Source organism: Anabrus simplex, chromosome 1 (assembly GCF_040414725.1).
Source record: "Anabrus simplex isolate iqAnaSimp1 chromosome 1, ASM4041472v1, whole genome shotgun sequence".
NCBI classification, from domain to species: Eukaryota; Metazoa; Arthropoda; class Insecta; order Orthoptera; family Tettigoniidae; genus Anabrus; species Anabrus simplex.
The window spans coordinates 262,879,766-262,902,369 of NC_090265.1; the positions used below are offsets into that span (position 1 = coordinate 262,879,766).

Consider the following 22,604-nt stretch of genomic DNA (forward strand, 5'->3'; position numbering starts at 1 on the left):
ACTGTGTTGCAGATTTCATCCCACTCTCACTTGAAAAATTCAGGGACCTTCAACACTTGATGCACTTTTGTGGGCCAACAGCAAAGAATTTCTACATGAAACTGCCATTTTCTAAGACAAAAAAGCAAAATGATAGTGACAGGAAGAAACCAAGTATTCAGTCCAGCAGTGAGAACTAAAGGCATGCCAATACAGTGTATCATTTCATTGTACTTGATATTTGACACTCATTGTTGTTTCCAATAATAGTGTATACTTGGAATTGCAAAATGTAAACTACGACCATAATATGCAACAAAAATGCCTAAATGTATTATATATTATGAGACAATATTATACCCCAACTAGTAGTACAATTAGTTTCACAATACATAGCCAAGCTTAGATCACAAAGCGTTCCAAACTTTCAATTGCTTCTCCTGAAAAACTGCTTCCAATTGACATCCATAATTTCTCCTGTTGGCTTTTCAATTGTAATAACTATTTATCTAAAAATCAGCAACTGCTACTGCACTCAATGCCCACTTGTGACTCCATGCACTGATTCATTCCAACTGTGGGTGCAGTTGTGTTGAATCTATGCGAAGGTAAACATGATCGCTCTCATATGGTCTCCCTCTAAAACGTACGCATGGTTATTGTGACACATTACAGAAGGTGCCGAGTGCAATACAGAACAGCGAGACGTGGAAATATGAGTGCAGGCATAATGTTTTTGCATGACAATGCATAGCCCCATACAACAAGGAACACACACCTTCTCCTGCAGCAATTCAGGTGGGATATCTCTGACAATCTCCCATACAGCTCTGACCTCATGCCCAGCAATTTCCATCTCTTCCTCCAACTGAAGAGAATTCTGTCAGGATAATGTTTTGACAACTACGTTGTGCTTCAGATGGTGGTTACATCATGGTTAAGGTCTTAAGCAGCAGACTTCTATGACACAGGCATCCAAAAGTTGGTGCCAGGTTAAAAGTGCTTAAGCAAGGGCGGTGCATATGTTCAGAAGTAGGTGATGATATCATTTAATCCACAGAAATACATGTCGTTATCTTCTAATGTTCCTGTTTCCTTTCATAGTCCATCATAACTTACTTCCTGGAGGGGCCTCATAGCAAAACCCACTTTTGTTGCAAAGCAGTTGAAGTCCATTCCACAAAAGGACAGCAGAGTTATACAGTTTACAGACCTGAGGCTTGAATCCTAGCAATGGCAGCTGCTATCTTGAGTGTACGTTTTCCCCAGAGTTTTCCTACCATTCACTTCAAGATAATGTTAGAGAACTTCACTTCAAGACTTGAGCCATCTATCACAGTCCTAGACCGAAGTAAATACAATTACACCCACTACAACATATTTCAAAATTATACAGGTCAGACAGTTTCTGCACATTATGGAGATGGTCAATGATGTCCCAAGCACCAAATATGAATCAACACTAATAGTATCAAAAAGGATAACTGAATGTAACAAGAATGGATTTAACCTGCACCACAAATTCAAAACATGGTAAATATACTTACATTGAAAATTTTAAAAAGTCTCAAACAAAACTCCTAGATGCTTCATAAAAATCTGTCTTCCTTTTCTTTTTTTTCTTTTATTGAAATTCAATTTATTTGGTTTACAATTAACAATACCATACATTAGGATTTATTGGAATTTGAACATTATGGTGGTAAATTTGCAATATATTCCAACATAAGAGCTTTGAATTGTATTAACTAGAGTGAACTTATTATATTTATTATATTGTTCACCACCTTTGTAGCTCACCATTAACAGTCTCAATGTTGGTCAGGGCTAGACAACAAATATTCTCAAGAGGGACATTCACAAAATAAAGCTCCATACCATTGCTCATCATCTTCATTCAACGAAGAGAAAATGTCTTGTTCCTCTGTGGTGATTTCATCCTTCACTGACGAACCCTGGAACATGTAATAACACTATGTTCTATTCACATATGCCAACTAAAATTAGGGATAATGTCTAATGATCTGTACTGTTGAGCAAGAAGCAATGATGAACTTTAATAGCACTAAATAATACTAAGCTGAAAATTGCAGATGCCCTTGGGACTTAGGCCAATTCTCTCAACCCAAAACAGGCATGATAAGCCTCTTTACCAAAGCAGTTCACAATCTTGTCCTCAGCTGGTTTACATTGGAGGAGCTATTGCTGATGAATGTAATTTTAGGTGATTCTTTGAAGTCAGTCTACACACTGTGTGGAGCTTGAATTAATGTCCTGAGGGCAGCTATTATTTCCAGCCCATTTCTAATTAGAAGCATCAGCTTAATAATGATTGGGCATGATAAAACAGAATTTAAGATAATTATGTGAAATTAGGATAGGAACCTGCATTCTAACAATTTTCATCTCCCATTGTCAAATGGAGCTACAAAGGGAATTATTTTGTTACCGTATCACTTTCAAAACCCTTAAAGGAAGGTGAAAAATAGAAATTAGGGGGCTGTTCCAATCCTCATTTCACATCATGCTCAAGGGCACTATTTTCAATACACACTTAACCCTTTTCACTCATGCGTTGACCTGAGGTCGACAGCCATCACTTAGTGTTGTAGCTCATGTGTCGACCCCCAGTCGACATAAAGTTTTGCCGCTCGTTGCTAGGTTACCTGGCACGCCAGGGCTTTTGTACTTCATTTGGCAAGTGCTGGTCCCTTCCGGAAACCAAAAGAAACCAAATAGGAGGGTTTTAGTTTCTCTTTGCTCGACAAAATCGCTTTGTTTCCATGACAATGGAAAGGAGTCGCGGTGAAGCAACATTGCGGCGCACAGTCTGAGCGAAGCCGAGATTCTTGCATCTATTTTGGCTGAATTTGACGACAGTGACCATGAAAGTGATGAAAATTTTGAATCTGGCGATGAAAGTGATATATCCGTGATTAAAGTGACGATATCAGTGTCGCAATAAATCATGGAGGAGGCGATATCATGACTCGTCCTGGTCCCAGTCACACAGTGCTGACTTCAAACGTACCTTGGAGATCGTGGAGAACGGGTGGTGCAGGATATCCAAATTTCCTTACAAGTTAGTCAATGGATTAATAAGTTGTGGCAATAGACCTAAAATAAAATTAGAGTACTGGCAGCTATTTTTTACTGAACAGTTGCTAACCTCTACTGTCCATGAAACAAACAAATTTGCAGAAATGAAAATACAGCAAAATACTCCACTTCAGAAGAGATCAATCTGGTTTTCTTGGAAAGCTGTGACTTTAGAAGAGCTGAAGGCATTTACTGGTGTAATTATCAACATGGGGATGAACAGTAAGGCAGAAATGCAGGGTTATTTTAGTGAAGACCAATTGGGTAAGCAGGTGTTCTACAAAGATGTGTTCTCTAGAGACAAATTTCTACAGGTATTCTGTAATCTCATTTTGGCAGTCTCAAGAAACAAGTCTCTCGCAAAAGCAAAACCTTATTTTAAGATCTATCTCCCCGTGCAAGTCAAACGAATTGCTGCGATTTAGCAGCAGGCAGTCCACAAAGAGGCCGTCGGACTAACCTTCCTTCTCGGAATCATCTCAAGATGATTTCTTGGAAAGCTGTGACTTTAGAAGAGCTGAAGGCATTTACTGGTGTAATTATCAACATGGGGATGAACAGTAAGGCAGAAATGCAGGGTTATTTTAGTGAAGACCAATTGGGTAAGCAGGTGTTCTACAAAGATGTGTTCTCTAGAGACAAATTTCTACAGGTATTCTGTAATCTCATTTTGTCAGTCTCAAGAAACAAGTCTCTCGCAAAAGCAAAACCTTATTTTAAGATCTATCTCCCCGTGCAAGTCAAACGAATTGCTGCGATTTAGCAGCAGGCAATCCACAAAGAGGCCGTCGGACTAACCTTCCTTCTCGGAATCATCTCAAGATGATAATACAAATTACATATTTCATGGTACATAACCTCTGATTGTGATTTACTCCTCTCATTTGAGGTTAAACAGTGCTCTCGGCAGGGTTTAAACATGACCGGTTGAACATCGATTTTACATAGTGTCTAAGTGAAAATTAACGTGTCTGCAATGTAGCAGCCATACTTAGGCATTGTTTAACCGTAGACATCACCTAAATACCGTTTCTGCAATCGGCCCTTTACGTTCAGATGTGCTAGTGTTGCTACTGCGCCTTTATCACTCGCACGTAATACCCCATTACTTTCCCGTGCACTCATTTCTGCAACTTTGAACCTGCATTTCTTTTCTTCATGACCTATAGCATGAAGAGGATTAAAACAGGAAAAACAAACTTAATATCGGCTTGTCCATGCGGTACGTGTGAAACTGCACCCATTGCCGTGACAACCAGTAGGAATGAAGGGGCAATATAGGCCTATGAATAGATTCTAAGAATCTCTAAGAATAAGAATAATTTGCCGGATTTCCCATTTGCTGCCATTAATTTGAAGCAGGTGTCGGGGGTGTGTGAGGAAGATAGAAAGCACATGATAACAAACTGTAGTACATGTCTTGTCTTTTCGTCTTGTAAGCCTAAGCTACGGATTGCCAAACGTAGTGTAGCGTCGTAATTAGTGTGAATGAAGTTAGTTGTATTTGTAATATCAACGTACAAACGTTTTAAGTGAAAATGAGCGGAACTTGGGAGGAAAGTGATCAAGCGAAAGGCACTAACAATTAAAGACAAAGTGGAGATTATAAGGAAAGTTGAGTCATCTACACTTTCCCATGCTGCTTTGGCAAAGGAGCTGGGGATGACGCCGTCTACTTTGAATGGCATTATAGCGAAGAAAGAAGAAATCTTGGCTTCTGCAGGGAGTACTTCAACAAAATGAAAGAATGTTAAATCTGGAAAGTATGATGAAGTAGCACAAGCTCTGCTAATATGGTTTGAACAGCAGCAAAGCTTAAACATACCTTTCAGCGGGACTATTGTGAAGGAGAAAGCCGAAGAAATTGCGTGCAAATTAAGGGTACCTTTTACCGCGTCAAACGGGTGGCTGGACTGCTTTAAAAACCTAGCCAGTATCGTTTACAAAACAATTTGTGGTGAAGCAGAGAGTGTAAGTGCGGAAGAAAGGGGAGTGTGGAAGGAAACAGTTCTGCCTGCTAAAATAAGCAGTTGCAAACCTTGCAAAGTTTTTAATCTCGATGAATTAGCACTTTTTTACCAGCTTATCCCAGATAAATCTCTAGTTTTGAAGGGAGAATCTTGCCACGGGGGAAAATTAAGTAAATTGTGAGTTACGGTATTGGTTGGTGCTAATATGGAAGGAACTGAAAAACTACCTCTATTGATGATAGGGAAGTCTAGGAAGCCATGGTGTTTCAAAAATGTCAGGACTTTACCATGCAAGTACACCAGCAACAAGTCAGTTTGGATGAAAAATTCCTTATTTTAACAGTACAGTATACACAAGCATTAAATGCCAAAATGGGGAGCCAGAACAGGAAGATTGTGGTGTTTATGGACCACTGCCCTGCTCATCCCAAGGAGTGGCCCCATTTAAGGAACATGAAGGTAGAATTTTTCCCACCGAATACTACATCAGTACTACTGCCATGGACCAAGGTATTGAAGCATAAGCACCGAAAATCAGTTGTGCACCGTATGCTGCTACGCATGGAAGCAGGAAAACCCACCTACAAACCCTCTCTTTTGGACACAATGCATTTCATTGCCTCATCATGGGATTCAGTGCAGCCTGTAATAATAGCAAATTGCTTCAAGAAAGCAGGCTTCAGTGGTGGTACCAACAGCACTGTTATGGAAGTTGGTGATGAAGAGCCAGGGTGCTGGAAAACTATACAGAAGATGGAGATTACCAGTAGTTTCGACGACTTCACTGCCAATGATGATATGTGAGGAGCAGACCATCGATGAGATCTGCAAGGAAATTCAGGCAGGTGATGAGGATATTGAAGAAGAAGAGGAGGAGGAGGTTGAGGAAGAGAATCCCCCAAGACCATCTTGCAGTGAGGCAAGCATCTGCCTTGAAAAACTGAGGCAGTTTATGGAAGGTTCAGTCAGTGTGTCTCAGAACACATGGAAGGCAATGTGGAAAATGGAGAGGTCTGTACTTCAAGAAAGCAATAAAAACCTGAAAAAGTCAACCCTGGACAATTTCTTTTCCAAGTAGGAGCCTAGACTTTTGTGTTTGGAAATGTATTTAATGTCTAATGCAGTATGGAATTTACATAATGTATGGTTACCATCTACCCTTTGAGTGTTCTTTAGCATTTCTTATCTCTTGTGCAAGGTTTTATATAATATTTTCCCTCCTCTGATCAAGTATTTTTATAATACAGTATGTTCAATTATTTTACTTTATCCCTAAAAATACATGCCATGATAATCTAATATTTATACTCTGGCATTCTTTTAGCAGCTCTTATCAGCCTATTTCAGTATTGTTCACAAACAAGGAAATCTGTTGGCTGTGTGTTTCACATGTATTTCAAAGTACAGAACAAGTTTACAGGCATTACCCCTTTTAAGAAGTTTCCTGCTTAAGAAGTTTTTTTGTGGTCCCCTGAAAAACTTCTTAACAGAGTTTCACTGTAGCCAATCACCTCTTTCATTCCTGTTTGCAAGGCAATCCTTTCCTCACACAGTTGCCAACTCTACCCTCACCTACTACAGCATTCCAGTCCCCTATGATGATTAGCTTATCATCACCTTTAAATTTCATTAACCTGGATCTGCCCAAGATATTTTTTGAGAATCAACTAGTAACTTTTTTTTTGCTAGTTGTTTTATGTCGCACCGACACAGATAGGTCTTACGGCGACGATGGGACAGCAAAGGGCTAGAAGTGGGAAGGAAGCGGCCGTGGCCTTAATTAAGGTAATTAAGGGAAACCACGGAAAACCATTTTCAGGGCTGCCGACAGTGGGGTTCGAACCTACTATCTCCCGAATACTGGATACTGGCCGCACTTAAGCAACTGCAGCCATCGAGCTCGGTACTTGTAACTTTTAGCGTTGGATAATGTGCATATGAAGATCCCAGAAAAGCTTTAATTTTATTTATTCGACATGTAACTTCCGAGAAAAGGCCCATGCCATATATGGCATGCTGGGCGGTAGTGCTGTCTTTTGTTTCATATATGGGAATTTGGATGTTATCCACATTTGGCTTATTGATATGCTTTCATCCAACACTTTCTTTTGTAAATCATCAGTATACAAGTTTTCCTTCAATATTTGCATATACTGTATTACAAAAATAATGTTGTTCCACACAACTATTAAAAATACCTAGATGTTTGATTTTTGGTGCTAGGGATGATTTTATAGGGGTTGTAAATGTCCTGAGTTGTTAATTGTATGAGGAAATGAATTTATATTTTAAATAGTGTATGTATGTTTAGTCTTCAACCCGACGGCTGGTTGGATCCTCAACAGCTCCATCAGCTGTCATAGATGGCATAGGCATCACTGAAGAGGCGTACTAGGAAAATGAGGAGTGAGGTAGTTTCCCGTTGCTTTCCTCACCGAGCCAGAAGTTGCTATTACATATCAGTCTGCCAAGCCCACTGAAATGCATGCACCAACCGATCTTATGAGCAACATTTTCACACCATTCATTGCAGGGACTGGCTGCATAAGGATTGGCATTACTAGCATCACTCATACCTCAAGTCACTTTCATTTTGTCAAAGCCAAAGATAAAGCTGAGACGGATCAATGAAAGGAACAAAATTGCTCTAGCCCATACCAGAAGACATAGTGCACTAATAATGCTAAAATCTCACAAGCTCCTCAAATCACTTATTATGAGGCAATCAGACTGTATGAAGAATTACAGCAGCAATATGTACAAAGATAAGTCACCTGTTCATACGAGTACTGCGCTAATGGTGATGTTCTGAAGGGCAAGTACACACTATTTATTACCTTTGCACGTATGATAATCAGTAAAATAGTCTACACATAAACCTACATTGCACTTGGTACACTGCGTTCTAGGCCTAGCAAGGCAATTTTCTGATGCGCATCATCTTCTCTTCGTTCCTGGAATTGTAGAAGGCCAGTGATGCATTCTATCGTACCGAAGTTCCTGCACTGCATTATGTCCAAAACAACGAGATCTGCTGAACAAGGAAGCAGCTTTGCAGAGTGTGAGACAAGTCTGGACAATTGCTCATCAAAAATCAAGGTGAGAAATGCCTTTTCCAGACATGTGTTTCAGCTGTCATGCATTATGCATTCCTACATGGGCCTCATGCATTATGCATTCCTACATGGGCCGATGACCTTCAAAGTTAGGCCCCTTTAAACAACAAGCATCATCATCATCATCATCATCATCATAATCATCAAGCAAGCATTCCTACATCGATGAGCCAGGCAAATATTGCCCACCACCACTTTTTTCCTTGTATTCCGACTCTCAAATATGTCGAGTTACGACCCATACGATCAGTACCTCTCCATACTCATTCTGTACTGAGAAATCCTGTATGGCTGAGACACTCAGACTTTTGCACCTCCAGCCTGTCCTTTTTCTTTCATATAACGAGATACCTGTTCTTCAGGGTGCAATCCATAATACGTAGATGCCACGGTTACTACTGAATTATCCACCCAACAGCAAACCTGAAACACCTTCCTCCAAGCTCCTTAGGTAATCATATGTACCCCGTTTTTCTTTCTGCATTGGTAGTGGAAGATTTCAGATTACAATCCTTAGGAATGCGATTTTCTGTAAGTGTACCTGTAGCACCGTAGACGGCACGCTGGGTGGATCCAGGTTAATACTTCCTTCAGCTGTTCATATACATTTTCAACTTCATCATCAGAGTGTCCAGATGTGGGCATGTAAATCTGGATTAATACTGTATCCTTACGCTCTGTCTTTAGTGTGATCATGATAATTCTTTCACCTAATTCCCATAAGTTTTGAACTTCATATGCTAGTTTTTGTTTTAATACAAAAAGCAACACCTCCCCTTACCTTTACATCCCCTGAATAAATAATTCTGAGGTCACCACTCCTGAAATCTCCAGTCATTGGCCCATCTCATTTCATTTAGTCCTAGTACATTAATCTCAAATCTATCCATTTCCTTCTTCACATTTTCCAGTCCTTTTCAGTGATCGTACATTTTATGTTCATATTCTAAAAGCTTTATTTCTTAGCATCCTCTTACGTTGTCCCCTCTGGAGATCCAAGTTGGGGACTATTTAACCTCTGGATACTAATAACAACGTTACTGGCCTTACATCCCACTAACTACTTTTACAGTTTTCCTCGAGATGCCGGAATTTAGTCCCGCACAGACTGATTCAGGATCGAACCTGCCAAGTTGGGGTCAGAAGGCCAACGCCTTAACTGTCTGAGCCAATCAGCCCGGCCTCTGGATACTAATTTAACTCGGGAAGATATCATCATGCATGCTTATTCTTGGGATATCCTATGGATCTTTAATGCAGTTGTTTCCCCTTGCCTTGTGCATCCTATACAATTGGCCATATAGAGGCTCTTCCACCTTTAGGGGTAGTTTACCACCGCAAGAACAAAAGGGTGCCCTGGACCTCTACCCGCTCATCTGCCCTCCAAGAAGGCCACTGACATTTGGTAGAGGGGGGACCACTTATACCGGCGAACATTCAGTCTGAGGATGTGGTTTAACACCACAGATTATGCCGAATAACTACCAAAGGTGTTCCTTGATAGATGGGTTTAACTGCGTCTCTACTTGGCAATAAAAGGAATCCTTATCTACTAAATGCATAATACGGTCACACACATTCAGATGCAGATTACTTAACACAACTAAATATTTATAAAACTGTAGCAAATGAAATTTGTGTGTTAACAGACCAAGAATGGCATCCACGGCATGGAGTATTGGATTTACTGGACATATTTTAACACAGTGGGACAGAGGTTATGCATTCATTTGAATATTAATGAAACTGGAATGCCCACTTTTTTGGTGTTTAATGTTTTATCAGCTAGAGCAGTACATGTCAATTCTTATAAAAATTTTCTAGTTGTTGGTCAGGTAAGAAAAGTTCTGAACAAGAGGTTACGGAAGTTCTTTTGGCCATAACTACGAAGATAGCAACAGAGGTTATGTGTATTCCCAATTTTAAACACCTCTCCACGACTGTAAGAAAAACAAATACTACAAAATAACACACTCCAGTAAGCAAGGTTGTCATAAAAAAAAGCCATTTCAATCCTTAAAATAACATGGGAATCTTGAAATATGAATAAAAACTGGAAGCTTATGTAACTGTAGTGATTATGTTTATCAATATTGAGCGCAGTATAAATCACACACGAATATTTAAAAAACAGTTTTTCTTGCAATTACATGTCTTTCCTTATGCTGTACTCCAAGAGTTCGTTGAAAATGCTAATGAGGCAAGTTCTGTAGTCACAATCGAATGGCAGTCCTCTGTCGGTGTGAATGTGTTCACTCGCTCACTTGACTGTGACATATGCTTGACACGTAAGCTGCCCGTCAAGCTGCCCAGCCACACTGGGCTAGCCTCAACAAGCGTCCAGCTGAGCAACTCTGTTCTATACGGTACGATAATGAAAAGGATGTTTTATCGGCGTACCTCATTTTCTGAATTTGTTTGTCCAAATATAGCACCAAATTTATACATTGTATTTCAAGGTGGTTCGATGACTGTCTACCATGTATGAACACACCCAAGTAAATCCAAGTATACAGTAGATGATAGTACTGTATTTCTCTTTCTTCACATCAAATGAGCAGTCCCGAGTAAGAGAGCTAGCTTAAAAATAAACCTGAAAAATAAAAGATATTTAGAGTAAAATATACTGTATGGACCAGTAGAGCCTATTATCTTAACTGTACAAATAACCATATTTTGCTCAAATTTGAAAGCAAAAACAAGATTTTTTTGTTGCTATTTTGCTTTACGTGGCACCGACGCAGATAGGTCTTATGGCGACTATAGTAGAGGAAAGGCCTAGGAATGGGAAGGAAGCAGCCGTGGCATTAACTAAGGTGTGAAAATGGGAAACCACAGAAAGCCATCTTCAGGGCTGCCGACAGTGGGGTCCAAACCCACTGTCTCCCGGATGCAAGCTCACGGCCAACTCACCCGGTAAAAACAAGATTACGGTATTCGTTGATAGTCTCAAGGGACAACCAGACTAACACGGTAAGTATAGACAATTACCATATCTAAACCAGCCTCTCATTTTGATATTCCATTTCGCATGGTGTTAAGAAACCACATACAAAAAATGAGCTGATCTTTTCTACTGCAACATTCCAAAATTGAATGTCGCCACAGAAGCAATGTAGTGCTCCTGGACATTCCAGTGAGGAAGCCGCGCACAGAATGGATACACTATAATCAGTCGAGCCGGTGGCACAGAGTCTTATGCTGCAGACTACTGCTCTTGTGGGATGAAAATACAGAAAAATTTTAAACTGTTGCTTCAACGGCCCTTAATTATAATAGACATGAAAATATTATAGCTTTTGGGCTTTGCTATGTCAAGAAAACAAGGTGAAATTCTTGCAGAACACATGATAATAGCATGGCACTAAGTCTGGACACCTCAACACGCAACACCTCACATGGCTCACCAAACGTCCGAGCTGCTGCAGCGATTCAAGTGGGAGGTATAGCAACATCCTCTATACAGTCCAGGAAAAAGGATCTCAGTGGACGACTATTCCGAAACGATGAGGAGGTGAAAGCAGCTTCTCCAGGTGTTTACACAGTGCTGGAGGCGATTTCTATGCATCCGGAATCAAAAAGTTAGTTGACTTTTCCGAGAAATGTTTACAGCCTCTTGGGGACAATGTAGAAAAGTGAACTTACATTGTATGTTGTCATAGCCATGTTGCAAATGTGTAGGCGATTTCATAAATGGCCATAACTTGGAAGTGTAACTTACTTTTTATTTGTCCACGTAGCTTGCAGTATAGGTAATTACAAAAACAAAATATTCTTAGGTCGGGTGATGCATAATCCCTGTTACCTACACAGGGTAATAATTTTGAAATGGCGTACAATCACTTGCTGAAATCGTGATGCCAACAGAATGCTGGGAGGATGAATTTCTTGTATGAAATTGAGGTATGCATAGATATCGTGTTGAATATATAAACCTAATTATTTTGTTATATTCAGCTTAAGATCATCCATAAATGCCTTGGCAAGTAACCAATATAGGCAACAGAAATTTCAGTGGTGGAAAATTTGTTTCATTATTATGGTGGAAATATATGATATACCACTGAGATGTCCTGAATAAGTATTATCCTGTAGGCATTTAAGAAGTGATAGATAAAACAGCCACATAATGAAAATAAACTTTGATAAGAAGCACTATTCCACAGGTAAGAACATTGATTATGAAAGTGTAACTCACCAAAAATTTAGAATTCCCAGCAAATTCCAGATCATCTATATCATTATCGAATGGTAGAAGAGCACTAAAAGGCATTGGAATATTTTCAATGAACTGCAGGTCATTTAGTTCCAGAGTGGGTGGATACGATGTCCGACTATTCTGAGAAGTGAAAACTCTGGGAACTGCACTATTCTTCAGTTTCAATGGTTCTCCCATCAACCGAAATCTATCCCAGTTTTCTACATCTTCTGCCAACTGAAAAGATAGCATAAATTACAAATGCATGGTGCATATCTCACAAGAAATTCACTGAAAAGTAGAGAACACTTTGTAGTGGTTAGGATATCGCCTTTTACTAGGGGGTTTGTACACCAGGAATGATGGACTGACATGGTATATACTTGGACTACACCTGTTCCTAGGAAAATAAAATAAAATAAAATGAATGAACTAATAATCAATATTAACACTTACATTAAAATGGTCCTCACAACAAAATACATCAAAGTTGAGGGGAACTTCTGAGATATTTCTTCCCATAGATTCAAACCATAATTTTCTTCTCTTGTAATTTTTTGGAACATCTACAAACAGTTTACCAGGAACGGATTCTCTAGTATTATTGCAGTATGGGACAATACAACAGTGGTAATAATCCCGTACAACATCTGCAAAGAGAAAGAGAAATTCATCACCACAAGTACATAAAAAAAAACTGTACATACTATAAACTCTATACTCCCCCCAAAAAGCCACAAAATGTAACAAAAGGTTCTGGATGGAGAAAGAGGTGGGAAAATATCAGTAGGAAGGAGTAGAGTATGTATTAGGAGAGTTAGTAAGTTTCGTGCTCATTTTCTAAACTTATAAATTTTTACATTTATTTTCTCCCATAACTAAAGAGCATTTTAAGGTATCTCAATGAAATTTGGTATGTAATTTTGATACCTTAACATGCTTACTAGAATTATAACTGTAACATGTTTAAAAATATATTAAACATCTCAAAAATATTACAATAAGTTTTGCATTAACTTATCAAAAAATTGCAGAAAATAAACTTATTTCAGATGTGTAGAAGATTTTAGTACTGTATACAATATTTGTAAACTCTTTGAAAAACAAGCATTTCAATATTCAGTGAATAATTGAAATTATCAAGGAAAGATGAAGGTATGATTTGAACTTCTTTTGTCAACTGTCTCTCTCATGACATCACGATTACCAGATTAGCAAGGGGTATTATATAGTACTGTGACCGTTCATCACATCACAAAGGGTATACTATGGTATCTTGTCGAAAAAATATGCCGTTTTACGCACTCTTCTAAGTTAATTAGCACCCAAGTTACTCTTCCCGGGATACGAGTCGCGCGCTGCCAGTTCCATGGGCTAGACTCTAGTTACGCATACTCACGATAAACAAGTCATACTTTCTCCTGCAAGTGAAAACGTTCTCACTCTGGCGGAACAGAGAAGAGAATACCCACGTTAAGATGAGAGGGCTAAGTAGGTCACAAACATTGCATTCAACCCTGGAAAATATTTCTTTGCTCTTTTTCCCGCGAAACACCACTACCAATACACTGTCTTTAACTGTTTCAGGAACAGAAATAACGTAATTCGCATAATACAAGACAGATTTCCATGACTAAAGGTTCATTAGAAGCAGCAAATTTTATGGTAATTTTTGACACCAAGAAGTGCTTTACATGATTATAATGACATCATATACGCAGCAAACAAACACCCTAACAGGTGCAGACCATTTTGAGAAAGCTGTTCACGAGAACGAAGCTAAAGGATCCCCAAGCCACAAGCCCCTCCCTCACTGGGCTACCAAAGAACGCTTTCAAGATTGTAGGAAAATGCGTGAAGCGATTAAGATGTGAATCAATCAGTGGAAACTTGGGTAATCAAGCTTTAATTTGCTATCTTAACTGATCCTGGGAGCTTCGGATTAACGAAGCAATTTTCGCAAGGAGGAGCCTTACCCTCTCCCTCGAGTCTGACACGCTTTCATTATAAATAGGGATGTGAACCAAAGCAAGTATCTTACTTCGATTCTACCAGTTGCATTGTGAGGTGGTACGTGCTGTGATTGACTCTTCAGTAATAGTATTCTTTGTTACAGTGCTACAAAGTGTGACCAGTCAGTAATTATTTAAATAGTGTCTACGAAATTGAAATGCTGTCAGTGATATAATTATTTAACATTGCATTCAACCCTGGAAAATATTATTTCTTTGCTCTTTTCCCCGCAAAACACCACTACCAATACACTGTCTTCAACTGTTTCAGGAACAGAAATAACGTAATTCGCATAATACAAGACAGATTTCCATGACTAAAGGTTCATGGATGTGAAAGTTTGTCGATATTAACAGAGTACAGCATTTGATCCTAATTATGACGATTATGTAATACGTGAAATGCTCGAGTAAATCATACGTGAGTGAAAGAGAATGTGAATGGAAAGATAGTACGCTGTGCGATCGTGTAAATAAATTCACGAACCTATTAATGCGGAAGGAATAGCACGGGAGCTCGAATAACTGTGTAGTAATGGATAGTCAGTTGTTAGAAGAAAGTGTGGCTTAGTGACGATGTACCTGACCAGGGAAGTATCGGCTAAACAACACCAAGTGCAGTAGTTGATCTGTGTTCCCAGAAAAACTAGTGCTGAATTAGGCAGAGTTAAACTACGTTTGTAATGATAGTCTCAGACATCTAATGACAGTGAAATTACGACCATGTGTAATTAGGGGCCTAACTGCCAATAGTGGATTAGACACGCAACGAGGAGAAGCAGCAGGCTACAAGACAATATTGCTGCTTATTGGAGGGCTCAAGTCAATGAGTTTCTCTGATTGTAGTAGTTATAATGTGTTGCCATTTATCACAATCATAATCAAGTCAGATCCTCTCATTGTGTTGTGTGCCAGTGACATCATTCCCCAAGGAAGAAGAGGACCGACGTACAGGAGGCCTGTACCTATTCAACACGCCGTGGAACGTCGAGAGCTTCCCTCATTGTTCGGGAAATCAAGTCGTCATACCATCGATCCAACTGCAGCCGAACATGGGACTTCATGTTGCTGATGTAGTCGCATTGTGCGGCTGAACTACTGTATGTGCCTTCCTAGGTGAGCTGAGGGTGTGATCCAGACAGATGAGTACCACTCAAAATATTTGAAAGTCCAATTTCCTGTAAAAATGTAAATATTTTTTAGAAATGTAGAGTAGGATTTTGTTGTTCTCAAAAGGAGGGTAATAATTACTTGATAGGGTTTGTATTGATTTTTCTTCACGGTTGGATAACCGTATTTTACTTATTTTAATATGGGAACTAGTGCGTGATACATTTATGGGCCTAGATTTGATTAATTGTGGAGCATTATGGAATTAAAGGGATTTTTAATATTCACGTAAAATCACTCCATGTATCATCAGTTATAACCAATATGAGTCATCCAGAAATTCTAAAGCTCTTTGTATTTGACACTTCACGTAAATGTTAGGTAATCCCCCTATAGGAATTAAGAATGGTGAAGCAGAAACCACAAAATGACAAGTGAGGTGTGACAATGTTTATATTTTAACAAGATCGCGAGTTTTAACATATTTTGTCCCGAGTGATAGGACGTTTTCTTCTATAATACGTATGGATTGTGTATGCTGAAAGGTGGGGCCGAGCTTTTCAAGCGGATAATGGATAATTAAATGCAGTGTTGATGAAATATGAATCTCTCCCCAAATGAGTGAATAATATGCGCGAAGCGTTAATTCAGTGCCGATGATATAAATTAGGCTAGGTGAAAGCCGATGTGTTTTATTGATGAGAATGGCATCCGAGGAAGGTAATTAGATTGAAGGTAAAACGACGAGATGTCTCGCTAACTGGACCAACTTGGTTCCCTTGTGTTGGGAGTGAAAGTGAACGCGAGGACAATGTAAACAGCTGGCCTGTGGAATTTTTGGCCGAGCCAGGCAAGGCGAGAGACAGAACACTGTCACCGCATTGAAAGGAACATATTGCTAGAGGCTCATTTCCATTATCCGGTATCGATATTACACACAACCAGTCAGAAAATAACACCGTTGGGTAGACCCACAGTTCTAATAGATGAGAGAACTCCCTCCATTTCTTTATGTTAATTAGACCATCTAGGGATTTTCAGATCGGAGTTCGCACCTCAAACTCGAGTCTCATATTTTCTGAGTGATATACTAGAAAGGACATGACATCCTGACGAAAATTGCAGTGTTTATGCATTTCATATGGTGGTATATCGTGCACATAATATCCATGTGCTTTCTCAGGTATTAAAATTGTGGGCAAACTGTATAGATAATTCACTGCCCTTTAGGACAATCCATTTGACTTGTATGCTCTACTGATGCAGCTAGCGTATTATTCCAGTAGGGGAGACGAGACTTCAACGTCGGGCTTTGTTCGAAGGTCTCATCCAAAGTACTCCATTCTAATGTCATGTTACAGGACTATTCTAATCTAACTGATGTACTGAGACCATAAAACATTGGTTTAAGAATCAGAGTTGCTGATACAGACCTAGGTTTTTCTTTTTTTTTTTTTTCTTCTTCTTTGTTTTGTAATTTTCTCATATGCAGTCTCTTTAATGCTCAGCCATTATTATTGGAAACTAATGTAGATGCTCAGCCATTATTATTGGAAACTAATGTAGACATTTAACCTCAACATTTCTGTTTGAAGAGCAATGAGTTCAGCTCCGAAAATGAAGGAAATGGGTTCGTCTCCTCAGTGATGATTCTATAAGACCAGCAAATTATATATTTAAAATGATTTTGTTACTTGGTAGAGGAGAAGTGGTGAATTTCAAGGGCACCTACCGGGAAATCACCAATCTTACGTAAATTTTGCACACACATGAAATAAGCCAAGAATACCACAATGGCCAAAATATTTCTTTCGGAAATTAATTTGTATGACCTACAGAAAGCATTACGGTTATGTTTAAATTGGCGTGCTCGGCTATGCAGTACTGCACTGTATGCTGGGTTCACTTGTCACCTGCAACTCGCACTGTCCAACAGCTGATGAGGCCACGCTGATATATGCTTAAAAACGAAGGGTGTTCAATACTGGAGAAGTGGTAAGCGGGGCCAGTGTTTCGTTTTCGTTGGTGAAACAAATGTTCCATCATGTCAAAAGCAAAAGAGATTTATATTTGTGGGAAAAGCATGTAAAGAATAGTGGGATACGCTGTGACAAACTGAGGGCAAGAGCACGTACTTTCAGAAAGGAGGGGGGAAAAAATTTTGCCCATCAAAATAGAGAAATAATTCACGATGTGACCATCCAGCAGTCGGCTACGCAACTTGTTCATGGAGAACAATGCACAGAGTTTGAAGCATGCCACACGTGGGTACATAACTTTAAGAACCCAAATGGTACTGTGTTGCGGAAAACAACATCTGTTATGGCAATAAAGCAGACCAAAAAGAAGTAAAACCATGACAGTAGCAGAAATATTTGTAGAAGTTAAATCTGTCATGAAGCATGCCACACGTGGGTACATAACTTTAAGAACCCAAATGGTACTGTGTTGCGGGAAACAACATCTGTTATGGCAATAAAGCAGACCAAAAAGAAGTAAAACCATGACAGTAGCAGAAATATTTGTAGAAGTTAAATCTGTCATAGAGTTTTATGGCCCTGAAAATGTGTGTAACAGTGATCACAGTGGGTTCAGCTTTGAGATGTGTATGGGGCCTGGAGATGTATACAGGAAAGACAGTGGCGTTAAAAGGGGGGGAAAATCAGTTACCACCGCAGTGCACTCTATGGTGTTACACCATAATGCCGAGAGTTATCGCAAGTGGTGAACTTATGGGGGCCCATGCATCATTTTAAGAGAGTCAAAAGGTGTGCTCTGTAAGATGGTGACACAGGACATGTTTTTACATGATAATATTCTTGTTGGTTGCACTAAATCCAGAAAAATGGAATCTATACAAGTGAATGAATGGTTTAATGGCATATTCAAGCAAAATACACAGTCCGGTAGAGCTGTGCTCATTCTGGATTCCTTTTCTAGACATAAATCTACACAAATGAAGATACCGTATAGCTAATGATGATCCCTTCTGATGCCACAGCTTACTGTCAACCACTATATATATACGGGTTTAGAGTACGGAAAGGCTTTGGATGTAGATTATCTGACACTGTTCGATTAATGAATTTGGATATCATTTTGATGCAGGGCAACACCGTCTTGAAAATTTAATCTCCGACATACCTCCACCATCTCCTCGTTTTCGTCCCATGTGGCAATATGCTTAGTACCGAGTCAGTACTAGCCCCAAAACCAGGCAGCCTTAGAGCATCCTGTATTGTTTTGACAGTGGTGACTTAAAATGTTCCACTTGCCCTTATCCTCTCTTCGTTAGGTGTGGTTGGTGTAGAACCAGTTTGCGCTTTCAACATTTCCACTATGAGCATCCATGTTGCTGAAACTATAAGGAATAACTTGCTTTCATGTATAGTGTCCCATGTTATACTGATTAACCTTTCTTTTCATCAAAACAATCTTATTCTAATGCCTTTATTGACCCACAATCAATTCAAGAATTGAAGTATTTCTCTTAATGCCGCTAAGTCATCTTTGCGACATGCTACGTAATTACTAACGGAATAAGAAAGAAGTAAGTGGCGCAGTCCCTCGACGAGTAAGCCCAGCATGTGCCGCAGTCCTGCGTAGCCAAGCACACCAATTGAAATATATGAACTTTAACGCTTTCTGTAGGTCGCATACATTAATTTCCAAAATAAATGTTTTGCTCGTTGTGTTATTCTTGGCTCATTTACTGTGTGCAAAATTTACGTAAAATCTACGATTCCTCAATACGCGACCTTCTCTTGGAAGTAATGGCATTTAATGACTTGAATCTAACAACACTAATTGAAAAATATATTCATAAAGATTTAGTCCCCAATGCGTTGTATAGTAAAATGTTTAAGAATCGAGACCAGACACACATGCAGTTGGTTCATTCAGTTAAAGATTTTGATTTCTTGATTTTGTGCCAGTACTGTAGGAAAAAACACAAAGGACTGAATCAGCATATAGTCAAAGCACATCCTGCCAAGTACAGAATGACTAGTAGCTTACAGTAGTTCAAAATACCAAATTAATCAAGCAATCAAATGAAGATTCCAGATACTAACATATCTTTGAATTATATTTCAGGTGAAAGTACGTTTCAACAATTAGGAGAATGGACTAAAGTTTTTTTTTTTGCTAATGGCTTTACGTCACTCCGACACAGATAGGTCTTATGGCGACAATAGGATAGGAAAGGCCTAGGAGTTGGAAGGAAACGGCCATGGCCTTAATTAAGTGACAGCCCCAGCATTTGTCTGGTGCAAAAATGGGAAACCATGGAAAACCATCTTCAGGGCTGCCGACAGTGGGATTCGAACCCACTATCTGCCGAATGCAAGCTCACTGCCGCGCGCCCTTAACCGCACGGCCAACTCTCCCAGTTGATTTAAGTTTTTGAAGAGGAAATGCAAGAGGACAGATTCCAGCAAGAAGTAGAACAGTTAATGCACTTTCTAGCAGATGTAATTGACTCACAATCCGGACCAAAACATCTGCACTATAAGACAAAGGAAAAGGGAAAATTAATCAATATATATATATATCCTATGATTTTACAAGTACACAAAAAAATCTAATATCAAATGGAAATGTCCAAATCTGACAACCAGTCCAGAGCACTCGGAGTTACTTGGTGTAGAAGCCTCAGATTACCGTTAAATGCTCTAAGTGGGCACTCCTTAACAATGTGTTCCATTTTCTGCTCCTCCACTCCACAGTCGCAGTCAGCAGATGAACGGAAACCCCATTTCTTCAACATGTAGCCACACCTCCCTTGACCCATCCTAATTCGGTTCAGCTTCGACCAGGTTTGACGCGGGTGTTGGAATCCTTCAACCTTCTTTGTTGGATCTTGAACCAAGTGAACGTTGTTGGGTGGATGTTAATGCCAACACTGTCGCCACTCAGAGGTCATGTCAAAAGAACTGATACTTTTAAAATCAGTCCAGGGTGGTTTGCGTGATTTCAGACAAGTTGTTGGTGGGTGTTGTAGGGAATCGTACAAGGGAGAGTTCTTATGAGAAGAGATCTTCTTGAGCAAGTTTACCCTAGCTGCTTTCCTCCTTAGATCTGGTGGGGCAATATTAGCTAAGACAGGTAACCACTGAATGGGAGTAGATATGACAGTACCAGTGATAACTCTCATGGCTTCATTAAGCTGGACATCAATCTTTGTTGTGCGAATGCTGTTTTGCCATACAGGAGCACAGTATTCACCAGCAGAATATACAAGAGCGAGTGCAGCAGTGCGTAGGGTGTTTGCGTCCGAACCCCAGCTACTTCCGGCAATCTTGCGGAGTAGATTCACTCTGGAGCCTAGTTTCTTAGATAACGTGATGCACTGTTGTTTGAACGTCAAGGACCGATCCAGAGTGATTCCTAGATATTTGGGATTGTAGTTATGCGGTACTTCGGTTCCGTCGAAAGTCGCATGTAGCTTCCTATGGGCTTCTTTGTTATTTAGATGGAATGCAATAACCTCAGTTTTATTTGGGTTAGGTTGAAGTCTCCATTTATGGAAGTAGTCATTCAATTTCGTCAAATCACTTGTCAGTACATTCTCACAGTGCATAAGACCTTTACTCTGGAAGACTAACGCCAGGTCATCTGCATACTGGATTTTCAATGAGTCAGTGTCTAGCATATCATGAATATACAAGTTAAACAGAATGGGGGCCAGAACTGATCCCTGAGGTAGGCCATTGTTTAGAGTCCTCCATCTGCTAGATTGTCCGTTCAGAAACACCTTAAAGCGTCTGTCAGAGAGCATGTTGTTCACTAGAAACGCCAGCTTTTGACATGGGATGATTTCAATAAAATTCGACATCAAGCCATTACTCCACACAGTGTCATAAGCTGCTGTAAGGACCACAAAAACTGCAGCTGATAGGAGACCTCGTTGAAATCCAGCTTCAACTAGAGTTGTCAATGTTAAAACCTGGTCGCAGCAGCTCCGATGTTTCCTAAAGCCACCTTGTTCAAGAGGGATGGTTTGATCATTGGCCTCTTGAATGCGATTTAGAATAAGCCTTTCTAGTAGCTTATAGGTCATGCTGAGTAGTGATACTGGCTGGTAGTGAGAAGCATCGGTTCCGTCTTTGCCTGGTTTCAAGATGGCAATTATCTCAGCCTGCTTGAAAAGCTTTGGTAATCTTCCAGTTCGTAGAATTTCACTGAAGAATTCAATGAGCCACAATTTTGTTTTAGGTCCTATGGCTTTAAGAAACTCTGGATATACGCCATCAAAGCCAACAGCTTTATTTACCTTTAGCATATTCAAGGCTATATCAAGTTCCTCATTGATGAAGTCACCTGAGTAGTCAGGATGTGGTGTTAGATTGGATCTCTTTATGTACAATTCATTTCTCACGAATCGTATATGTGCCTTGTCAATTTTAGCTTTCGAATTCTTCATTAGTCTGGATGCAACAGCATTGGCATTCACACGTGGGACTGTGCTTGACAGCCTTGGATCTGTACCAAGTTTTCTTATAAGGTTCCAGGCTTTGCGACTAGAATGTGGAAAGTTACGTTCTGCCACTGTTTTATGCCATTTTTCTCTTCTGTTCTTATTGAGAGCTCTCAAAAGGTCATCAGCTGTTGTATCATCATGAGATTCTTGATATTTAACACACAAATCATTGCATTCTTGAGACCATCCGGGGATGTATTCCTTCCGAAACCCACGTGGAATATAGTTTTTGGCATTAACTTTAACAGCACGCACAAATCGTTCATAATTGGATGGAATTGGGGGAATCCACTGAACGGTGTTATCAAGACCTTTCTGAAACAGTTCCCAGTTCGCAAGTTGAAAATTCCATCAAGGTTGTGGGATGGACCCGGTCTAGTAAGCCAAGATTAACGGATGAGAGGATTCGTCGTGCTCACCACACGACACTTCGCAATCTGCAGGCCTTCGGGCTGAGCAGTAGTCGCTTGGTAGGCCAAGGCCCTTCAAGGGCTGTAGTGCCATGGGTTTTGGGTTTCTGGGATGGAGGTGACTAGTGGAATTTCTGTACCATAATAAATAATGACTGGTCTATGTTGGTAATGTACGTCGGTGATTTCAACAGCCATAGTCATGTATGGGGATATCAGAATGAAGACG

The 22,604-nt window shown here is 39.8% G+C and overlaps 1 protein-coding gene across 2 annotated transcripts in view; it reads right to left on the bottom strand.

Annotated features, from left to right (window-relative positions):
- Positions 1-22,604, bottom strand: part of LOC136864748 (uncharacterized) — a 114,368-nt gene that overhangs the window by 21,018 nt on the left and 70,746 nt on the right. For both annotated transcript variants that reach the window (XM_067142115.2, XM_068226113.1), the window contains exons 3-5: positions 12,819-13,012; positions 12,363-12,599; positions 1,858-1,934 (exon numbers count right to left, since the gene is read on the bottom strand). In XM_067142115.2, coding sequence (XP_066998216.2) covers positions 1,858-1,934; positions 12,363-12,599; positions 12,819-13,012 — 508 coding nt within the window. The remainder of the gene's footprint in view (positions 1-1,857; positions 1,935-12,362; positions 12,600-12,818; positions 13,013-22,604) is intronic.